The sequence below is a fragment of the Suncus etruscus genome, chromosome 15, assembly GCF_024139225.1.
Source record: "Suncus etruscus isolate mSunEtr1 chromosome 15, mSunEtr1.pri.cur, whole genome shotgun sequence".
Taxonomy (NCBI): domain Eukaryota; kingdom Metazoa; phylum Chordata; class Mammalia; order Eulipotyphla; family Soricidae; genus Suncus; species Suncus etruscus.
The window spans coordinates 39,145,555-39,165,481 of record NC_064862.1 but is presented as its reverse complement, the minus strand read 5'-3'; the positions used below and the strand labels follow the sequence as shown (position 1 = coordinate 39,165,481).

The 19,927-nt window shown below is 33.1% G+C and overlaps 1 protein-coding gene across 1 annotated transcript in view; it reads left to right on the top strand.

The window, feature by feature from the left end:
- Positions 1 to 19,927, top strand: part of RYR2 (ryanodine receptor 2) — a 685,578-nt gene that overhangs the window by 573,802 nt on the left and 91,849 nt on the right. The window contains exons 75-80 of the mRNA XM_049789034.1: positions 1,365 to 1,477; positions 4,919 to 5,015; positions 9,030 to 9,133; positions 10,605 to 10,656; positions 18,152 to 18,205; positions 19,407 to 19,430. Coding sequence (XP_049644991.1) covers positions 1,365 to 1,477; positions 4,919 to 5,015; positions 9,030 to 9,133; positions 10,605 to 10,656; positions 18,152 to 18,205; positions 19,407 to 19,430 — 444 coding nt within the window. The remainder of the gene's footprint in view (positions 1 to 1,364; positions 1,478 to 4,918; positions 5,016 to 9,029; positions 9,134 to 10,604; positions 10,657 to 18,151; positions 18,206 to 19,406; positions 19,431 to 19,927) is intronic.

Here is a 19,927-nt window from a genome sequence, read left to right as displayed (position 1 = left end):
TATCTTCAACATCATGTTCTTTTTAAATTTTTTAGAGTTTATTTAAGGTATCTGTTTTTCATAATTTTTATGTATTTTTGTGACTCAGGCTGATCAGAATATCTAATTTCTATAATAACTAATATTTTCACTTTTGAAACTCATAATAATACTTTAAATTAAGTTATAATTGGCATTACCTTTATATCTTTATCAACAATTATATCTATAATATTTCAATTCATATCATAAAATTATTAGGAAAATATTGAAGGAAACTATTACCAAAATATATTTATTGATTTTATAGAGGGAAGAGACTTCAGAAATAGTGCTTTCAAATTATCTAAACTGATTTATTAAAAAATTTTAAATTTCTGTGGTCCAGTTCATTGAAAGGTATTCTTAGACATAAGACTTCTATATTGTTGACCTAACTACAAAGGATAATAAATTTAGTATTCTGTTTTTAGCTAATATAACATTTTATTTTCTTCCAGAAATCCACATATGTATACCGGAGATATGGTGTGGGAAGTATAGTGTTTAATTGCCTAGCTATTACTAATTAATTTGGTATTTCATATTAAAAAGTTTTCCTCTCTAATATTAAAATTATTTTTCTTTTGGATATTTAAACACTATGTTAAAAAGTAACTTGCTTATATGATTTACTGAAACATTTAAAATTTTACTTATCTTTTTCTAACAATTGTTCAATATTTTAACATTTCTGTAAAGTTAGATCTTTTTACTCACTCCTCATATAGTGTATTCATGAAGATTGTCATCTGTTTATCTTAACAGTAGAGTTTTCTTAAATTGTCTTTTTCTTGTTTAAGATTGCATTACATATCAGAATACATTATATTGGGAAAAGGTACACATAACATGTAATGCTTTTTAACTAAATAAAATTATGAAAAGTATGCAAGTAATTTTATAGAGAACATTTTCACCCCCATAGAGAATATTTTTATATTCTTTGATTTCACAGATGACATTATTTTGAAAGTACACACTATTTGTAAAATATTTAGTTTGTATATTAAGTAAAATTCATAACATTTACGATGGTTTCTAATGTAGGGCATTGGAATTCCAACAGTTTTTACTTAAAAGGTACATTGTTGACAGCTATATTTTGAGGTTAATTTTTGGGCCAGAGAGAAAGCATGGAGGTTGTGTGTTTGCCTTGCATGCCGAAGTACATTGATTTGAATCCTGGTATTCCATATAGTCCCCTGAGCCTGCCAGGAGCGATTTCTGAGCACAGAGCCAGAAGTACCCCCTGAGCACTGCTGCGTGTGGCCCAAAAACTAAAATAATTATACTAATAATAATTTTTGGATTTGGCTTTAATATTTGGTGTCTTTCTACTTCAGGTGGAGCATCCTCAGAGATCTAAAAAGGCAGTCTGGCACAAACTGCTGTCTAAGCAGAGGAAAAGGGCAGTGGTAGCCTGCTTCCGAATGGCTCCTTTATATAATCTACCAAGGTCAGTTTCTTTAAGATTTATAAACTAAGTTTATAAATTTATAAATTAAAGTCATTCCTAAATATGTTTCTACAGACTCTACCTTAACCATTTATTCAAGAGTGAGATTTAAGAGATTTATCTATTACCTCTTCTAGTAATAACACTTGGTTTTTTCTTTTTAGAATATTCATAGATAACTGTGGTTTATGATAGAGTTACTAGTGGCTTTTAATTTTAAGGGGAAGAATTTCTCTCTTATGTGGGACTTAAAGATGCTCAGCAAGGTAGCAACAAAGAGCAGAGGCAACACAATAGAACTAATCCACACACCTGAGTTGGAGGGTGAAGTCTTCAAATATGAGGAGTAAAGGAGTCTTTGGGGGAGGAAGATGGGTTTACTGGTAAAGACATTGTATTGGAATTACTATGTGCATGGCAAACCATATTTAACAGTACAGCAAAAAAACGTAAAACCTCAATTTAAAAATTTAATAAAGAAATAAATTTGGGGGAAGATAAACTCTCAATAGCAGAATAGTTATTAGGAATTTATTCTTTGAGTCAGATTGCTTTGATTTGAATCCTGGTATCTTATAGTATGGCTGGATGATTGATCAAATTTCTTTTCTGGCTTTACTGTTGCTTCTTATGTGTGTCATGAAGGGATTTTTTCAGAGTATTTTTTTAAATTATTTAATGGGTTAGAGTATACACCATGTCTAGATACAATCTTTGCCCAGTAAATGTTATTTACTTTTATAAATTTTATTTTTTATAACATTTATAAATATTTATTACTTTTGTGACTATTAGGAATTGGAGATAACCATTAATATTTAACTTAGGGCAATATAATTTTTGTTGTTTTGGGGACACATTAGAGTATTCTCGGGGCTTTCTACTGAATCTGTATTAAGAGCACACTGGGCAGGATACATAGGGACCATATGTGGTACTTGGGATTGAACCTGTGCATAACGCAAACACCTTACCCACTCCTGTACTATCTCTCCAAACTCAATCAATTTATTTATTGAACATAAATAATTTCAACAGAACCCTTCAATCTTGTTTTCAAAATAGAACAGGCTTCTGTGGTAAGAAAGAAATTACCTGATACATTTAAATTGACTTGGTTTTTGGTATCATTTTGTACTTCCTGTTTTTCCAAAATAACTGCCATTCCCTGCTTTGAGATTTAGGCAAGTAGAATTGTCCCCTTGTCTAGTAAACCACTCTACTCAGATGGGAGCTGGTGAGAAGGGAATCTCTCTTCCTGCTCATATGTTGAATGCTTCCCTCTACCTTTTTACAAAATACTTTTGTATGCATTCTTATGTAATATTTCTCCATAGAAATGGGGCTATTAGTCTCTGACTCAGAATTTGAAATTCTTTAGAGTTCTGTTCCTTTGATATTATCAACTGACGTGAAGTAAGTGCTGCATGTGAAATATAAAGGAAGAGGTGAAAAAAGCAAACTAAGAATCAAAGAAATTATTATTAAAAATGAAGAATCATCCCATACAAACCAACACAAAGTGTCACTTTTTGCATTTACTGCTGCCTTCACATCTTCTTACACTGAGTCTGAGGATATATTCACTACTTTTACAAAATAGTATTACTTATTAAATTATTATTACTAGTATATACTCGTAATAGTATTACTCATTAGATTATATTGGCATGACTCAAATAGAACATGAACTTTGAATTTATATTATAATTACCTTTCTAGTTACCTCTCCAGCAGTCTTTAAGTTTTTGAACATAATCCTTGAAATTCTTCAAACTTCCATTTTTCCTTTTTACTGGACAAATCTTCACCTCTCTTACTTATTATTATCACCTGACATGTTGGTGGCAGAAGATCGTGAGCTGGTTGTGTCTATTCTGTTGCATTTTGCCATTTCACTTTCACTGATACACCATTTTTAAAATTACTTCTCCCGTTCAAACATGTAAGTTTTAGAAAATGCACTTAAATCATTTCAAAAATATCCAGAATCAGAATATATATGAGTAGCAAGAATTTTGTTTCAAAGCTATCTAGAAAAAAAGACTTCGATGAGTCAATAAATTTGATGCTTCTCTTCTCTTATGCACAAGAATTTTTTGGTGATTTTTAGTAGCCCCCAACTGTACTAGCAATTTATGTACATTTTTTAGTAACCTTCACAGAAAAGAAATTATATCTCATGTCTCTATAGCTTGCCTTTGGTATCATTATGGTCAGCCTCCTATTCTGCACTACATATGCCACGTTTTATTTTTTTTTTCCTTTTTATTTTTAGTTGAATCGCTGAATTATGAAGGAACATAGTAATTCATTATTGAGTGTCAGATGTACAACGTTTCAACATCAATCCCTTCAGCAAATGCCTACTCACTTCTCTCCACCAGTGTCCCCTGTTCACTCCCCCTCACTCACCTGCTTCTATGAAAGGCACTTTTTACCTTTTTCTTTTCACCACTGCCACATTTTAACTTCCAGTAATAACTTATGAGATTCCCTTCTTATCTTGATTCTTTCTTTATTCTTTCCTATATTGGAGTAAACTCTTAATTTTATTACGTTTATTTATTCTTCTTGTTTTTCTTTGTCATTTACCTCATATGTTACTACTGTCAGTTTTTTTTTATTTTATTTAAACACCTTTATTACATACATGATTTTGTTTGGGTTTCAGTCATGTAAAGAACACCCCCCATCACCAGTGCAACATTCCCATCACCAATGTCCCAAGTCTCCCTCCTCCCCACCCGATCCCCGCCTGTACTCTAAACAGGCTCTCCATTTCCCCTCATACATTCTCATTATTAGGACAGATTTAATTTTAGAAATGATGAATATTCTCTGAACTTCACTTAATATATTTTATTTGTAATTCTCCAAGTATGTTTCTAATTGAATTCAAATGTTGAATACTTTCTGTACTAATATATTGGTTTTTTTTTTGTTCAGAAATAGTTCTATGTTAAAGCAGCTATGTGATGTTCTCATATTCTTTTTATTTTATTTACTTTTTTTCATTGTGAAGGACTGAACGTGGGTCTCACACATGTAAAGTTTATATTCTATGTAGCTGAGCTATGTCCAAATCTCAACCGTCTCATTCTAAATCTCAAAATATGGAGGTGTCCAGAGGGTTGTTAGTGTATTAAAAATGAGAAAATGAAGAAAGAGTTTAACAAGTTGGGTAGCAATGTTAAAATGTTTAGAAAAAGCTGAGTTAGGATTTAAATTCATGTCAATATATGACCTGAGAAAACTGGCTCCATCCATTGAAAACCAAAAGAAATTTATTTTTATTTTATTCTTTAAGTGCAGAAATTTTCCATGATAAAAGCTCTACTGAAAGACCAGAGCGGTATCACAGCTTCTGAATGCCTTTCCAATTTATTTCTTTGCAAAAAAAAAAATCACCCTTTGTTTGGAACTGTACTTATTTTACAGGCATCGAGCTGTCAATCTCTTTCTTCAGGGATATGAGAAATCTTGGATTGAAACAGAAGAACATTACTTTGAAGATAAACTGATAGAAGATTTAGCGGTATGTTTATAATTGCGTTATAAGATAAAAAAGGTTCGGAGCTTAGTTCAATCGTGTGGATATGAGCAGTAATAACGTAACTGTGAGAAATAAAAACACTTTCAATATATTGGTCTCAGGACACTAAATTCAATGGTACTGCATTCAATATGTAGTAAATGAATAAGACAAGTTTTTTTTATTAAATTATTTATCTCAAGTTATTTTTAAAAATTCTTTAAAGTAGCTGTAAGCATCTTAGAACTATAAACTGATATATGATGAAATCATTTATAAAAATTAAAGTATAAGTTAACACTACAACAACAAAGGAAATGAAGCTGTTTTCTTTAACAATGGAACAGAAAATGATAAGCTATACATAGAAGAGAAGAAAGTCTTGCTAAATATAGTTAGCATTCAGAACATTTTTGTTTAGTCATATTGGTAAGAGGTGTGTATTACTGAAATATTGACAGAAAGCCATGAAGCACAGAGTCCTGCAGATAGCTTTTCAGAGTAATCATATCTGCACAGACAGATGTCTAGTTTTCTTTTTTTGAATACACATTTATAAGGGAATATTATATTTAAACTAGTCCAATCCAATTGCTATCCACGATTACACATATTTTAAATGCATTAAATGTCTTTAGAATACAAAAAAATTCATTGAATATTATATATTTATTTTAATTTATATTATTATGTTTGGTTTATGCCCTACACTTAGTCCTGTTTAGGGATTACTTTGCTTCTGGCTCTGTGCTCAGAAATGATTCCAAGTGGTACTTAGGGGGCCATATACAGTTCCAGGTAAGTTGTATACAAGGCCAGCACTTGCTCCCCTCTGTTATATGTCTGTGCTGTTTCTTTGAGGGCTGTATTTCTATAACATTAAGTGTAAAATCCAGGAAACAGCATTGTTTATGTAGAGGAAAATTATCTGATTGTGTGTGAATACAGCAATAAAGATTCAACTATTAAATAATTCAATAAAATCAGTAAATGAATTAATTAACCACTGTCAGTAAAAATGATCCATTTTCTCAATGTGAAAATTTTTGTCCAAAGTAAAAACACTAGATTGAAGTTTTGAGACCACATTACAGGAATTACTTCTAGTTTTATGCTCACTCTGATAGGCTTAAAAAAAACCATACTGGGTACACAGAATTGAACTCAAGTCAGCTGTGTGCAAACTGCATTAATTTCTGTACTCTTTCCTACCCTAAATATATATGTATATATAAATATATATTTTATATATATTTATATTATGTTATTATATATTATATATTTATATTTATAAATACATATATATTTAGTTTCTCGACTTTCAGTGCTAAGATCTTACCCATACCAAGGCTATCAGTCCCAAATATCATTGTCCTAGTAGACATTTCTCTACTCCAGCCACACTCACCATTCTTTGTGGTGAACTTTCTACCCTGGGCTGGAACTTCTGACCTTTGTCTCTATTGTCTCTGGGTATTATTAGCATATTATATCTCATTTTCCTTATATATCACAAATGAGTTAGATTATTCTATATCTATTTCTTTCCCTCTTGCTCATTTCACTCAGCATAATAGTCTCCATGTCCAGCTATGTATAAGTAAATTTCATAACCTCATTTTCCCTAACAGCTGCATAGTATCCAATTGTGTGAATATACCACAGCTTCTTTGGCCACTCATCTGTTGTTGGGAACTTGGGTTGTAAAAAAAGAAAGAGAGTGAGAGAGAGAAACAAAGGTGGAGAGGGGAATTGGTGAAGGGAAAAGTGCACTGGTAGAGGATGGTGTACATAATATGACTGAGAACTCATTCATATTTTGTAACGATTGTGCTTAAATAAAGCAATTTTAAAAAAGGAATAACATGGGTCAGAGCAGTGGCATAAGTGGTAGGGCATTTGCCTTGCATGCACTAACCTAAGATTGATCCTCCAGCATCCCACATGGTCCCCCAAGCCAGAAGCGATTTCTGAGCGCATACAGGAGTAACCCCTGAGCGTCACCAAGTGTGGTCCCAAAACAAAACAAAAGGAATAACATCCACAAAATTTCATAATACAAGTCTTTGCCTACATTATTGTCAATTTAGCTTTTTAAAAAACTGCAATTGACATTTGTGGTGGGATTGGTACTGAGGCATTGAATGTCTAAATCTTCACTATGAGGTTCTGAAGCTGTGGCACAAACAGTAAAGTATCTGCCTGGCCCGTGTTAGCCTAGGACTGACCATGGCTCCATCCCCCAGTATCCCCCATATAGTCCCGCAAGCCAGGAACAATTTCTGAGCACATAGCCAGGAGTAACCCCTGAGCATCACTGGGTGTGGCCCAAAAACCAAAAAAAAATTTTTTAACTATGAATAACTTAAAATCACAATTTTTTAAATTAAAAAAAATCTATTTGAATAAAAGACCTAATAGAAGAAAATTTGAGGATTTCTGGGGAAAATAAGGAAGTCTTCACCATACCTCTCAGACAAATACGTCAAAATTTTCAGTCTTCTATCTCGTCCTACAAATGACTGTCCCTCTGTCTCAGTCTCTGTGTCTCAGTCTCTAAAAAAATATACAACATTGAAGCAGTCTGGCTTATAGTCATGGCAAACCATAAAACATGGGTCCTCAAACATTTTAAACAGGGGGCCAGTCAGTTCACTGTCCCTTAGACCATTGGAGGGCCAGTCTGTAGTTTAAAAAAAAGTATGAATAAATTGCTATGCACACTGGATATATTTTATTTTGAAACAAAAATAAACAAAGCGGGAACAAAACATAATATTTAAAATGAAGACAATAATGTTGAAATAAACAAACTTACAAGTATTTTGTAATGAGAACTGTGGGCCAGCTTTGGGGAGGGAGGTCATAGTATTTGAGGACCCCTTTCTGGGACTGAGAGGAAGAGTAGAGAGAGAGATGAGGGGAGTTGGAAAGTATGGTGCACATCCCACACATATGCACTGTGGGCTTGGGATGAATGAGTCGAGTCGGCTGCTAAGCATGACAGATAGTGGTTGCAAAAACAATCTTTGAGCCAGATAAATGTCCTTGGGGGGGCATCATGTGGCCTGCAGGCTGAAGTTTGGGGACCACTAGCATAAAGCATTGTTAAATAATTACTTTATCTTCAAATACTTCTGGTGTTAAATCTGCACAGTATGAAGATATACCAAGTCTCATCAAATATTTATTTACAAATTCTAGAAATAACATCCATAAGATGTTCGCCATTTTAATTCTTGTGCCATATCCAGTGGTGCTCCAAGCTTTCTCCTGATTCTGCAGTCAGAGTTCACTCCTGATAGGGCTCAGGAATCATTGATTTCAGGGATCTAAACTAGATCAGTTACATGCAAGGCAAACACCCTACTTTACTATACTACCGCTCAAGCTCCCATTTTTAAATTGTGACTTCAGTGTTTGGCTTTATAATGACTTTACAAGGTCCCAAACTGTGATGTTATTGGAAATGGTGATTATTTCTAAGAATCTTAATTGTGAAATCTGTTCATTATTTTTAAATGTGGTTGATATGTTTGACTAACTTTCACTACTATGTGTTTCCTTTGCATGGAATTCTTAATAAAAATGGTAGAAAATAGGGCTGGAATATTAGCACAGCGATAAAATGTTTGCCTTGCACATGGCCAATACAGGATGAACCCCAGTTCGAATCCCTGCATCCCATACGGTCCCCCGAGGCTGCCAGGAGTTACTTCTGAGCACAGAGCCAGGAGTGACCCCTGAACATCACTGGGTGTGACCCAAAAACAAACAAACAAAAAGGTGGAAAATAAAGTCATTTTAACATTCAAAATAAGCTGCAGTTTACACTGATGATATACTACATACTTAATAGGCACACAGAGATAGATGCATAAGACTTCTAAAAATGTGCATGTGACAGCAAGGAGCGAACAACTATTTGCTGTTGCCTGCCTTCACATTGCTCCTGGAAATGAGTGACTATATTATGGAAGTATACATTTTTTTAAAATGTCACTATTTTTCTCCCAGAAACCTGGATTGGAGCTTTCAGAAGAAGATGAAGGCACCAAAAGAGTTGACCCTCTTCATCAGCTGATCCTTCTCTTTAGTCGAACAGCTTTAACAGAGAAATGGTATGCAAAGGTTCATATGAGATATAGGAAATATAGTTGATTTTTTTAGAAAAATCTATGTCTGTATTCTTTGTATATTATATATCTGTGTTTCAATTTCATCTTATTCTTGTTAGGAGAAAGAGTTGTTCAAAGGTCAGACCAGCCTGACATGCACTTGCCGACCAACATCTATTCAACTCACACTGTAATATATGTAAAACTGAGCCCAGTTTTACTATCTATGCTGATTTAGTTAAATCTAAGTCTTCTTCAATGAAATTTCTCTTTATTTCAAATAGCCTTTATGATGAAAGAACCCAAAGTAATTTCTCAAACATTACTAAATAATGTATGGAGAACAATATGATTAAAAAGTTTCTTGCTAGATTGTGTCTCCATTGTGCAGAAGGTCATAGGATCATTTTGAGGTTGGGTGAGCCATCATTAAAATCAATCACTCTTTTTTTTAGATATATATTAAGGGAATTCTCCTTTCTTTATATCATCCATAGACTTGTTCATATTATAAAGTAAAATCACCAATGATCAACCTTTATGAAGTTATATAAGTAATACACTCATAGGCCTGATCATCAAAACCCTGCTCAGCATTTGTTCATTGAGGGGATACTACAGAAATTGGTTCTGTAGGTGGAACAGTTAAAGAGCTATCAAAGATTTACCTGATTTCCCCTGATGTAAATGAGAGATTACTTTTCTCCCAGGCCTTACCACCCTTTTTTTGTTAAGGAAGCTGGGAGATAATGTAATTATCAACTCTTATTCACATGAGTCTTGTCAGTCTGAAAGAGTTCATTTGACCTCTATGCATGCCATAATAATGTACATTTCTCTCTCTTAGCTAATGTGACCCATCTTTCTCTCACTATTTTTCTCTTATTATTTCCTAACTAACAAAATCATCTCATCCTTAAGCATAAAGCAACTCTCTGTCTGGCATTGTCAGGTAATGAGGTATTTCTCATGAGTGACTTTTTCTTTGGTGACTGGTTTACAACTACTAAAATAACTTTGGAAAAATCATATATTATTTGATTAAAATTTTTGTTTGTAAATCAATGCTTTTATTGACTTCTTGAAAAGAATATAATCATTCTGACTATCAGATCCCGATATATTAAATATAACAGCACAATAATTTGGGAAGTTCTACATCAAAAATTGAAAACTCCTTTCTTTAAAAAACACTTGTTTTAACTTTTGCAGCCTTAATAATAAGTAAATTAATTATGTTTGTGTGTAAATTGATAGATTATATTATTTGTCATGCTTGAAGCCTCTTTTGTAAGCTGTAAATGAATATAATTTAGGGGTTTAAGATTTTCGCTTCCTAATTACATGATATATTTGAAATATTATATAATATTTGGTTTTAAAGAGGCATTTCTATTGAAGAAAAATAACATTTTAAGTAATGTATATGAATAGTCTTATGCTTAAAATTATTTAATTATATTCTTTTTCATAGCAAACTGGATGAAGATTTTTTATATATGGCTTATGCAGATATTATGGCAAAGGTAAATAAATATAAATTTTTTAATGTTGAATTTTATGTTTTGTGTTTTGGTTTGTTTTGGTTTGGGGGGCTCACCCAGCCACGCTCAGGATTTATTTCTGGCTCTGCACTCAAAAATCGCTCCTGGCAAGGATCAGGGACCATATGGGATGTCAGGATTTGAACCACTATCCATCCTGGATTGGCTCTATTACTGAGCTATCTCTCTGGCCCTAATGTTGAATTTTAATAAGAGGAAGCCAGGGATGAAGCTATGTAGGAAAGCAAATGCATTGCATATAAAGAGTCCTAAAGCTTGATTTCAACACTGCAAAAAAAAATGCATTCTTGTTTTAGTAATGACATCTGAGAAAGATAACAATCAATGTGTTTTTGAATTAAAATAAAATATCATATTAAATCTTAGAAGACTAAAGGACATTAATCTCAATTTTCCACCTGTTCTAATTCTAAATGAGTAGTCATTGCTTAGACATTACGAAAAGAACAATAATTTTTTTCAAACATTCATCAACAGATATTCACTGGACATTAAAATAAAGGAGGCAATGTATTTAAAGTTAAAAACACATTAGTGCGATTTCAACCATGTTACAGAGAAAACATGGTGAAAAGAAATAAATGCACAGAAAACAGAATTTAAATAAAGCCTACTAATAAATCAATGGTAAAAAAAAACTGTTGCCATACTGGAGATAGATTGTTTAACACAGAGTAAAGCCTTATTCACCTAAAGTTTAAAGATATTGCTGAATAATGACTAATATTTTACTCATTTATTGAGTATGTATTTTATTCACACCTTGCCATATGAGGATAGAAAATGGAATGATAATGGTACAAAATTTGAATGATGAATTTTTTTAACATTTCTGACTTTTAAAGATGGGTAGGGGATGTTCTTTGTGTATATTTTAATTGAACACACAAATTTAAGTATGTAGAAAATAGTTGGAATCCTGCAGTTAGAAGAAAGGTGGTCAATTTATGTTTTGGCATATTCTTGAAAGCTGTCTGTGAGACTGCTAAGTAGAAACATCCATTGATAGAATTTCACACTTTATATTTAGTATCTTAGATAAGTATCATAAAAGCACTCGTGGGAGTCAACAACATTAGGAAGTACCTGTGCCCAAGAAATGAATGAATGATCACGCTGAGTCAGAGAGGGAGCTTGAGAATATAACCTGGCCACTGAGGATATGGACACATAAGAGATGGTTTGAAGGAATGGAACACTTCAAAATTTAGGAGGGCCTTTAAGTGTAAATATATATTGAAGCAATTGGAGCAAATATAATGTCAACAAATTATATTCAATTGAAAAATGGTGTAAGGTAAAGATTAAACACTCTCTCGGACTTATTTTAATACATCGTGTGTCCAAGTTGAGAATAGCTACAGAGAATTGTAACCAGGGATCATCATTGGTTCAGATGTCATTTTTGGAGGAAATAAGAAGAGTTTTTTCACATGAGCTGTTGTGTTGTAAAATGTCTTTACTGAGATGATTCATACATGGGGAAGATAAAGATGTGTTGATAAATATCTAGGTGGCAATGTGTGGGTTTTACTTTTATTTTGCCATTTGATATATATATGTAATAAATTAAAAATACATGTATGTTTGTGTCACATTACAGTGTTCAGGAATTGATTCTGGCTCTGTGTTCAGGGATCAATCCTGGCTGGGAATGGGGGATCTTTTGGGGTGGAGATGCTGGCACTAGAAAGGGATCAGCCATGTGCAAAGTAAACACCCTACCTGCTGTAATATATATCACTCTAGCTCACCAGTTGGTTTATTTTTAAAAATTGAACATTTTATATTCTAATGGATAATATCTAATAAAATTGTCTTCAAGTAATTTGTGAAATGATATTTTGAATAGGTGACAGAAAGAAAAGGAGCAGAAGCAGGTATCGGAGCAAAGGGAAATCATGGTTTTTCAACTTTACATTAACTATAATTGACAGTAAGAAAGATATTTGCCCAGCATACTGATAAAAACATAAAATTAGATATCTTAAAGATGTTTAATGTGATCAAGTCACATTATAAATATGAGCTGTTATTTTTCTATTTATATCTTATTATTAATATATACATATTTGAAAGCATGAATCAGTAGATTTTTATTTCCAATTACTGGGTAGGTGTTTAATTAAACTCATCTTAAGTGTTAATTAAAAGCAGAAGGGTATTTTCTCCCTGCAGAAATTGACTTGAAATATTGACTAGATTTTTAAGTAGATTTTCCAAGAGTAGATTACCATCTATGGATTTATAGCCATAGCAAGTTTCTTGCTTCTTTGACTTTTCTCAAGAAGTTCTCAGAAACAGATGCAAACTCAGAAAAGCAGGAAGTTCAGTTCATCAGGGATAAGAATTTGTGCTAAATTCCTATTTAAGAAGATTGGATCAGGGTTTTTTTTTTTATATATTTCTAGGACAGTGAGTGTATGACTGACCCTAAATTCTAATTGGGCTAAGGAAATGAGGAAGGAAGAAATATAAATAAGGAGGTTATAAATGGTAAAGTTTTTTTTTTATATTCTTGATCAGTTCTATGTTTATAATCTCTCATTTGTTCTTGTTGCATAATGCTAAATCTTAGCTTTTTTTACATGGTGCAATATTTGAGAGTGCTTGTTTTGTCTTAATATTTTTCACTTCATAATTAAATAACATTATTCATTCTATTGCTAAACTTTATTATTCATGCCAAGATTTTGTCACTCAGTTCATTCTACCCTATAATTGCTCTAATTTATCAATATGTGCCACCCAGAAATTAATTAAACATAGTATACTATTTATGTTTACACTTATATGTACATATTGGGGCTTTAATTCTGTTATTTCATCTCAAAACCTTGTATCTTTACAATAAACTGTAAGAATTTTTTTTACCTTTTAGCATCCAGATAGCATTTTTCTGTCCATTTATATTTGCTTATTAATTTCAACAAATTCTACATTATTTATGGATTATTATTGAGATTTATCTCACAGATCTTTATTTTGACAGCTGTTTTTTTTATTTTGTATTTGGGCCACACCCGGTGACGCTTAGGCTTACTCCTGGATATGCGCTCAGAAATCGCTTCTGGCTTGGGGGACCATCTGGGATGCTGGGGGATTGAACCACAGTTTGTCCTAGGTCAGCCATGTGCAAGGCAAATGCCCTTTCACTGTGCTATTGCTCCGGCCCCATAGCTGATAATTTTTATATTAAGGTGATGTCATACTTTAGAAACATACTATAGTTAAAAAATTATACCAATGTTTAAGCAAATATATTTTTAGAAGAACGAAGAAAGGAAAGGAGGGATGGAGGAAGGAAGAAAAGGAGGGAAGAAAGGAGGGGAGAAGAGGATGAGAGGAAGAGATTAGTACCCTCTTTTAATGCCCAATTTGAAACCTAGTGTGTGTGATTTCTCCACATTTAGAGTGTTAATGTTGTTAACTTTTTGTATCCCTCTTTCTTGAGACTGACTTTGTCCAGTTTTGAAGTGAGTATATCAATAGTCTGAGGATCACACCTAGTTTTCATGGCTTCACAGATTTTCTAACAGTCATTTTCTGTTCTTGCCTTGAGCTTTGACACATACTCAGTTCAGAAACCTATTATTAAAACATAAAATGACAAATGTACTTTTTATCTCAGATCTTCAGACTTCAGTGTTTCTAATTGTGATAACATTTATGAAGGATATGATGGATTTTAGAAAATGTAAAACTTTACCACTTTAAGATACATATTAATGGGGTTAAAGCGATATGGTGGGCCAACGCAGGTTCAGTCTTTGGCTTCGCATATATCCCCTGAGCACCGCCAGGAGTGATTCTGAGTGCAGAGCAGGAATAACCTCTGAACGTTTTTGGATATCAAAAATAAAATCAATAAAGATTAAGAGAATCAGAGGCCAGAGAGATAGTATAATTGGTAAGGCAGTTTTTGTGAAGGTTGCAGACATGGATCCATCATCTCATAAAAACCCTGAGCCCTACAAGGAGTAATATTTGAGCACAGAGCCAGGAATTAGTCCTGAGCAAAGCTGTGGACAATGAAAAACTGACAGAAAAAATAAAGATTTTATACGAGTATTCTGAAAAACTGACAGAAAAGAAATATTTTTAGTATTCTGATTTGTTTCTTTTTAAGCAATTAATTTTTTCATAAATGTTATGGAAAAACACTGATTTACTTTCCAAATATATTTTGTTGAAGTTCTTATGAGTCTTTATTTTATTTTTATTATTGTTCATTTTGAGATTTTATGGTTTACAGTAAATTAAGTGATTTTTCATGTACATAATTTTACCATCACAGCCTTCTTACCATCTTCTATCCCTCTTTGTTCCATACAATTTTTTCTCCCATTCAGTAGAGTATTTTAATTAGAGCTTAATTATCTTTCACTGTGAGGCTTTTTTAATTTGATACAGTCTGTTTTGTTGTTGCTGTCTTTGCCACTGTGGTCATCTCATTTAAGACTATAAGAGGTTTATCTTTATTTCAGTACTATGCAGTTTTAATTATGAAAGCCTTCTAGTATAAATCAAATTGGACTATACAATGTACCTATCTTTTAAAAGTGTTTTTATTGGAGCTGGAGCAATAGCGCAGTGGTAGAGCATTTGCCTTGCACACTGCTGACCCAGAAAGGACCTGGGTTCGATCCCTGGCATCTCATATGGTCCCCCAAGCCAGGAGCAATTTCTAAGCACATAGCCAGGAGTAAACCCTTAGTGTCACCGGGTATAGCCCAAAAACCAAAAAAAAAAAATCTTTTATTATAATACACTGTGATTTACCATGTAGTTCATATTAGAATTGGCTTCAGCATTAAACGTTCCAATACCAGTCCCACCATGAATGTGCCCTTTCCTCTAACAATGTCCTCAGTTTCCCACCTATCACCCCAGCCTGCCTACTTTTGAAGCCCAAGAGTGATTTGTTAGAACATGAAGGCAGGTGAAATTATCAAAAATTAGATCAATAAAAGTCAATATATAGCAATGCATATTATTTTTATTTCATAGTGATGTTACTGAAGTCATTAGAGAAATTAAAGGGTCGGTTCATGCTAGTTGCACCTTCTTCTGTGATTTTGTTTTCGTTTATTGAGCTTGGTGAACTTCTATGCAACTTTCCCATTAGATTTGCTGTGATCCTACTTGACTGCCAGTACTATGAAATTCAGTTATGCAGCTGCATGTATTTGCATAATAGTATGTCCGCATGGCCAAACCATCCAGAAGCTGTGAAGCTAGAATGATTTAATGTCTGGGCAGCTTTATGAGGTTCACTATAGAGCTGGGCCATTTCAGTGATGGAGGGTATCAGGTATGACTGTGGGCTGCCATGCTTTCAAGCAGAAAGAGGGATCTGCCTGCCACCATCCCAGAAGGCCCCAGAGTTGTCAGCCCAGACCAGTTTTCATGGAAAGACTAATCAGCATCGTATTATTTTCACACTAATATTTTTTTAATTTTTAAAATATTGGTTTACTGATAACATGAGCATCTAGGGGGAAAATTTCCTTACTCTGAATGAATAATTAACTCCTTTGCATTTATGGTGAAGGATTTAACATCTTTCCACTTAAATACACTATATTTCCATTTATTTTTCTCTTTAAGTTATGCTCACATTTTTTTAAAATTTTATTGAAACCATTGAGATTTACAAAGTTCTTTATAATTGAGTTTCAGATATAGAATGTTTCAGATCCAACCCCACCAATCAGTGCCAACCTCCCTCCACCAATAGTCCCAGAGTATATCCCATTTGACCCCTCTACCCCTCAGCCTGCCAGATGTATAGAAATGAACAAGAGAATGTGGAAGACCTTTCTGAACTCATAGCTGAATGGGTTGAAAATACAACTTTGTACCTCCCAGCCCTCTTCATGTCTATATACAGAATATATTAATTAATCTTTGAATTAAATGTTTTGATTCATGAATATGCTGAATGCTTCTCAAACATTGGAACAATCTAACTTTGAAAAGTTATGGGCCCAGAGAGATAGCACAGCGGCGTTTGCCTTGCAAGCAGCTGATCCAGGACCAAAGGTGGTTGGTTTGAATCCCGGTGTCCCATATGGTCCCCCGTGCCTGCCAGGAGCTATTTCTGAGCAGATAGCCAGGAGTAACCCCTGAGCACTGCTGGGTGTGGCCCAAAAACCAAAAAAAAAAAAAAGAAGAAGAAGAAGAAAAGTTATAGATTTCTATCTAGCATAGGAATTGGTAAATGAACAGCATATTTAGTTATTATGTATTATTAATTCGAAACAACAATTAAAAGCATTTAAGATTTATAAAAATTATTATTTAGCAGACGTTTGTTTCCAACAGCACATATACATATTTATTTGATTAAAAACCATTTTTCTTTCCTTCTTTATTTTTTTATTTTCATTTTGTTTTGCTTTGGAGCCACATCCAATGGTAACATTCCTTTTATACTTAAGAGGGATAATTTGGGTTCTGGTTCTTCCAACTTGGCAATGCAAATGCCCTACCCACTGCACTATATCTCTGGCCCAAGGATCCTAGATCATTTATCTTGCAAGCTCTCCGCCTGCGTTCTATTTGTTTCCAGCATCAATGGGCTACCCTGTGTTGCACTAGGAGTGATCCCTGACCACAGAGCCAGGAGTAAGCCCTGAACAACTCTGGGTGTGGCCCCCTCCAAAAGATAGATTAAAGAACTTGCTCTAGACTAAACAACTGTAGTTACAACATTATAATCTAAATCAGATATTCCCTGTTTCCTTACACCAGTCTTCTTCCTTCTTAAACATTTTAGCCTTGGGAATTTTTAGCCCTGGGACAAAGTATGCCTACATATCTAATATAAATAATTTTAAATTAGGATATCTAAATTAAAATATTCATTTAAAAAGAGTAAAAAATAAAAGTAAGAACAGGAATTAGCACAACTCTTTAATCATTTCTGGGTCAAAAACTCAAAGGAGTTTGTCATTTTGCTATGAAAGAACAGTCACAGCAGTTTTACTTTATTCTTTGCCCCATATTATAGAATATAAAACAAGACATGGATAACATGATTCACTTTCATCTATACTGCTTTCAAGTAAATTTAAATCATAATTATTGCATGTCTCTGTTTTAGTGCATCGCCGTTATAACAATTAAACATAAATATGATCCTTGTCAGCTCGGTTTGAAGCAACAGATTTATATGTAGGTGTTTGGTATGGATCTTTAAAATATCCCTATTATGTGTATAAAACTTATTATGTAATATATTTTCTATAAAGAATTAACTAATCTCATATAAGCTTATTTAGTATAAACTATATATTTAAATATATATAAATATATTTTATATATAAATACCCTTTAAAGAGTGCTGATAAGTTACTATAAATACTTTCGTAATTTAGATTAAATGATTCTGTAATTCTTGCCTGAGCATATTTTAATCTTGTTGATCTTTTAACATTTTTACATGTATCAGAGTTGTCATGATGAGGAAGATGATGATGGTGAAGAAGAAGTGAAGAGTTTTGAAGTAAGATGGATCTTTCTAGATTTGTGGGTTTTTTCTGTTAAAACATTGTTTCATGGCTTTTAACTGACATTTATGTTTCTTGCTTCATGGCTTATTACAGCTTATTTTGTCAAGGAACTGCATGTAAGAAGCTGGGCGGACAAATCTGAGTCCTAACATTTGCTGAAGTTAAGACCAAGAACATAGAATATTTAAATAGTCAAATGAAAACCATATGTTGAGAATGAGTGTTCCTGAGATCTCTCAGAGATGAGATTATTTCAAATTGTTCTAATTTCAGTGTGTGTTACATTCTGAAACTCCCCACAGATATGTGAGGAAAATGATATTGAAGAGCAACATTTAGCTTTACATTAAGCTTAAAGCATTTTGGGGAATTTTTTCCTAAATTGAAGAAGCCAAAGATGTGGCCTTTATTTGCCTTCTGCCAGTAGGTCACTCATTCCCTCTACATATGTAGATGGTGGCAACAATGCAGTTTGCTTGCATGAGGTAGGAGTGCATATGTTACTGGACTGTCTATTTTATGATTATTTTCTCTAATGTTCTCAGCTTTTAAATACCCATATAGTTTGAAATCTTGCTCAGTGTTAGTGAAAAGCAAATAAATATTATTTCTCCCATTTACTTAGACCGTGCTTTTGCTTTTTGTTAAAAAAAATCACCAGTTGTTACTACTATTCTATTTACATATACTTTTATAAATTTCAAATATATGAAAGGAAATAGAATAGAAGCTTTTTCCTATTATTTTTCATGTGTTAACTTTGAATTGGAAGACTAGAAATACATTAAAAATCAATAATAGTTTACATTTTAATTACAGTAAAACCATACACACACATGAAAGGTACAATTGAGGAATAGATAGAGATGTGTGCCCCTTTCAGAAAAAATTTTGATGTGAGCATATCAGTAACATTGAACACAATGTAAAAAGAAATAAAAGTAAGTCATTATTGTTGTGCCAAGAAGACTATCATAAGATGAATTTCTGTATGGCACTATGATCACTTCTGATGTTTATATATATTCTGCTTTCAAATCCATCTTCATTGATAAAAAGTAGGTTAACTAGAATGAGCGCTCAGCAGCAAAAAATAATGTTTATTTCTGAAGTACACACCATGTATAGTCTATCAGTTGTCTTCAGAGCAATTGTTTATTGCTATTTTGCTTCTTGTCCTCATCCTTCCTTAAGGTCACAGGATCACAACGCAGCAAGGTAAAACTATATATATATGTGTGTGTATTTGTCTGGATCTGAGTTTCGGTTTCTTTGTGACATTTACCTTTGTTAGACCCAACATCTTGGATTCTTTTGTAATAAAAAGTCTTGAATTCTTTCTACACGTTAGTAACTTCAATACAAACGGTTTCTTCAGTGTCTCTTTCTTGACAAAGGCTTATTCTTATGACAATTTAAATGACTCAGAGTTGAAATTATGACCTACATATTAACTTTGAGCTTCACACTGGGCTGAGATAAAAGAATCCTGTATTTAAGTAGATTTACTTTTAGATACAGCATTTTTAGTATAGCCTCTCCACTCATCTACCTCAATTTTTTTTATACCAGTCTTGCTACTTGAAGACACATGATAAATGAAATGATGGGGAGATTTGACATGTCTATTTTTGATTGTGGTAGTGATTGAGACTTTCATTACTGACTGGAGATTATGCTCCAGTGCTGATTCATCATTTAATTATAGGGAATAA